We start from the raw sequence: 3070 nt of genomic DNA, 5'->3' as shown, positions 1-3070 counted from the left end.
CTATTCAAAACCTCTTGGGTCATTGTCACAGACAGGGCTTCATAGGCTCTCATGTAAGCCCTGTTCAGTTTCGTAGTCCGTAATTTCCCAGCTAACATCCGTAGCTCCACACTGGCCCCATATTCCAGCTTGGGGTCTACATATCAGGGCCTCTTTGCTAAGCCTGGGCTGACCACATTAAAAGGAAGGCCTTGTCTCTTTTAATTCCACCCAGTCACTGGAAAACAGGATACTGCACGCAACCATCCCGTGGTTTAGTGACAATGGTTTACCCCAGGGATTCCTAGCATCATTATGTAGTACAATTACTTTTCTTCCAATGCTTTTTTTTTTCTTTCTGAGCAGCATCTCAACTGGCTCTTGCTGACGTTGATCAGGGGAGATGCCTTCCCTGAAGGCTGGCCAAGCCGTCTCTTTCTTTCATTAGCTGTGTAAACCTGTTTCCCGCCGGAGTCCAGCACGGAAGTGTAATCTTCCCTCAGGGCCCTTTTGTCGTCTCGCCTGACTCAGATGGCTGAGCTTAAATGAAATATAAAATAATAACCGTAAAAGAAAACAGAGCCTGTTGCTTCCAGGACGGTGCCTGGGGGTTGGCGACCTCTCACTCCTCCCAGGCCTCTCTGTCTCCACACCGCCCTCGCCTCTTCATTGGATCCTTGAGTAGAAGCTAGCTCCCCAAGCCCAATTCCCCCTAACCCACAACCAGTTCCCTTCTGCCAGGACGCGCAGAGTAACTACCAGGAGACCAGAAGCAAAACATTTAAATGTTACATTTATTAAAGAAATCTTAAGAAAGACCGAAAGAAAAGAAATTCTCAAGACGACGTCACGGATGTGAAGAGCACTTTTGTGGAGTCAACTCTGCAGTCACGAGCTATGAGTTCTATTCTGGGTCTCTATCACGGAAGCAGCTGAGGGTCCAGCACCCCCAGAAAGACCCAGTTGGAAATGCAATAAAAGAAACAAATGCACCCCATTCACATTCGCAGGCTCCCCTACCCCCTCCCCACCCCACTTCTCCCAAGATAACAAAACTCTAACCCCCACCCCCACCCAGGCAGGCAAACAGACTACTAGGGTAGTAAAGGACTTATCAAATATTTGTATTCAAGCAAACAAACAAACAAACAAACACATCTTTTAAAACGTCACATTACAATCAATCACAGGTACCCATCCCTTCTCCCCTGCCAGGGGCTGCGGGAGAGGGTGAGAATGCGGACCTAGGTGAGTGAGTCCCCATTCGGTCCTTGGCCTGCTTATATACAGGTCCGTTTTCCATCCTCAGGTCCCCGGGCCCGCTGGGTCTCCCCCTGCCCGCCCGCTCCCCCTGCCCCCACTGCTCGGCCCACCTGCGGTGGAGAAGGGCCGCCGCCCTGTCGCTCGCCCCGCATCCCAAGCTAGCGGCAGTTTGCAAAGTTCTGAGCCCCAGCCACCCTCTTCTTGCCACTTGCTGCCAAGTCCCCAGTGCAGGCGCTCGCCTTTTCCAACTGCCAGGCACCGGGCTTCCAGAGGGTGAGCAAAACCCCGGCCGCTTCATCCTGAAAGGCAGGAGTCCGGGAGCTCAGCGACCCGAGAGGTTTGCTTTGCCCCGTCTGGGAGGGGCAGGGGGTCGGCGTGCGGGCAGCTGCCGCCGCGGGGCGGGGGCCGGAGGCCGGTCAGTAGGGCCCCACGACCACCGCCTCCACCTCCTTGGACGGTCTCCGGTCCTTCACCAGGAAGTTGATCATGCCCTCGGACTTGATGAGCAGGTTGCAGCCGAGGAAGAAGATGCCGAAGACGACGGTGAGCGAGAGCACGCACATGACGGCGATCTGCACCACGCGCATGATGTACAGACTGCGCTCGTCCGGGCCGCCCTCGGCGAAGCCGTCGTCGGTCACCACGGACGCCTGGGTGCAGCAGCGCACGGCGCGCTCCAGCGCCTCGCTGCTGTTGGCCAAGAAGAGGCCCGCCACGTCGGTCTGGTTGCCCGGCGCCGGATTCATCGCCGAGGCGGGCGGGCGCCCGGGTTGGCGCGGCTCCGAGGGCTGGGAAGGCGGTGGCTCCGGAGGAACAGGTGCCGGGCTAAGCGCTCACTCGCGGACTTGAGCGCACGCCGCCAGTCTCCCGCCCTTAGAAAGTCCCCGGGCCCGTGCGAGTTTCCCAGAAGCCTCGCGGAGGCTCGTGCGACTCTGCGCGGTCCGCGGCTGCCCGGGCGGTGCTCGTTCCCGGCTGGCGCCCGACTGGGGGCTGTGGGAACTTGGCGGGGCTGGGCCAGTCGGGCCGGGGGAGGCGCGGGCGGCGGCGGCTGTTCCGTGCGAACAGCGGCCTCTTCCGGCGGCGCTGGGACGCCGCACCTGCCGCCGTTCGCGAGGCGCAGGATGCGCAGGAGGGAACCGTTTCTGCCTCTGCCTCCTTCCACACTCCACAGGCCAGGTAGAGGTCAAGGCACTCTCCGGGCTTGATGGATGATTAAAGCGGTTGCAGGAGGAAGGGGAGGGAGCGGAGCGGCAGCCAGCTGAAAGTTTCAAGAGAACTGGGTCACGTGGCTCTTCTTTTCCTTCACCTGCTGCCCTTCCCACCTTTCAGGGTTAGGAAAACAGAAATGAATCGCAGGTGCCACAGGGTCCTTGCAAAATGCCAAGCCCTCTTCCTCTGCCCTGTGCCTGACTTTGCTCCTGCGTGGGCTTGCGGGGGGGCGTTGGGTGGTGTTTGTTTTTCAAGCAGTGAATTTAAAAGGAAAAGATGGCAAGATAAAGGCAGCAGATGGGCATAAAGAAAGAGAGGAAGGAATGTTTTTAAGGGAAAAAGAAAGCAAGGAAGACTCCCTCCCTCTGCGCCACAGCCATGGAGAAACTGAGCAAAAGAAGTGTTGGTGTGATTTTTGAGGCCACGGAAAGGAGGTTAGAGGAAGGAGGTGTTCTTTGGCCCAGTTGGAGATGTTGCCAAGAACAGGGTGACCCCTCCAGCGAGGGAGGAAGAGGTGGACAGTGTGGTCACTTGCTTATAATATTAATTGCAGCTGAGTTTTAAGTATGCTTCCAGTCTTGCTGTTTGTTGGCCTTCAATCCGTTTAAGGGAATTTCCC

At 57.2% G+C, this 3070-nt stretch overlaps 1 protein-coding gene across 1 annotated transcript; it reads right to left on the bottom strand.

Moving 5' to 3' along the window:
- Positions 1–1537: 1537 nt before the first annotated feature.
- On the bottom strand, positions 1538–1988 carry RPRM (reprimo, TP53 dependent G2 arrest mediator homolog). The gene has a single exon (XM_075530415.1). It carries the CDS (start codon positions 1986–1988, stop codon positions 1659–1661), a length of 330 nt encoding a protein of 109 aa, XP_075386530.1. The 3' UTR covers positions 1538–1658.
- Between the last annotated feature and the right edge of the window lie 1082 nt (positions 1989–3070).

The sequence above is a fragment of the Tenrec ecaudatus genome, chromosome 13 (assembly GCF_050624435.1).
Source record: "Tenrec ecaudatus isolate mTenEca1 chromosome 13, mTenEca1.hap1, whole genome shotgun sequence".
Lineage (NCBI taxonomy): Eukaryota > Metazoa > Chordata > Mammalia > Afrosoricida > Tenrecidae > Tenrec > Tenrec ecaudatus.
This window is presented reverse-complemented; position numbering and strand designations above follow the sequence as displayed.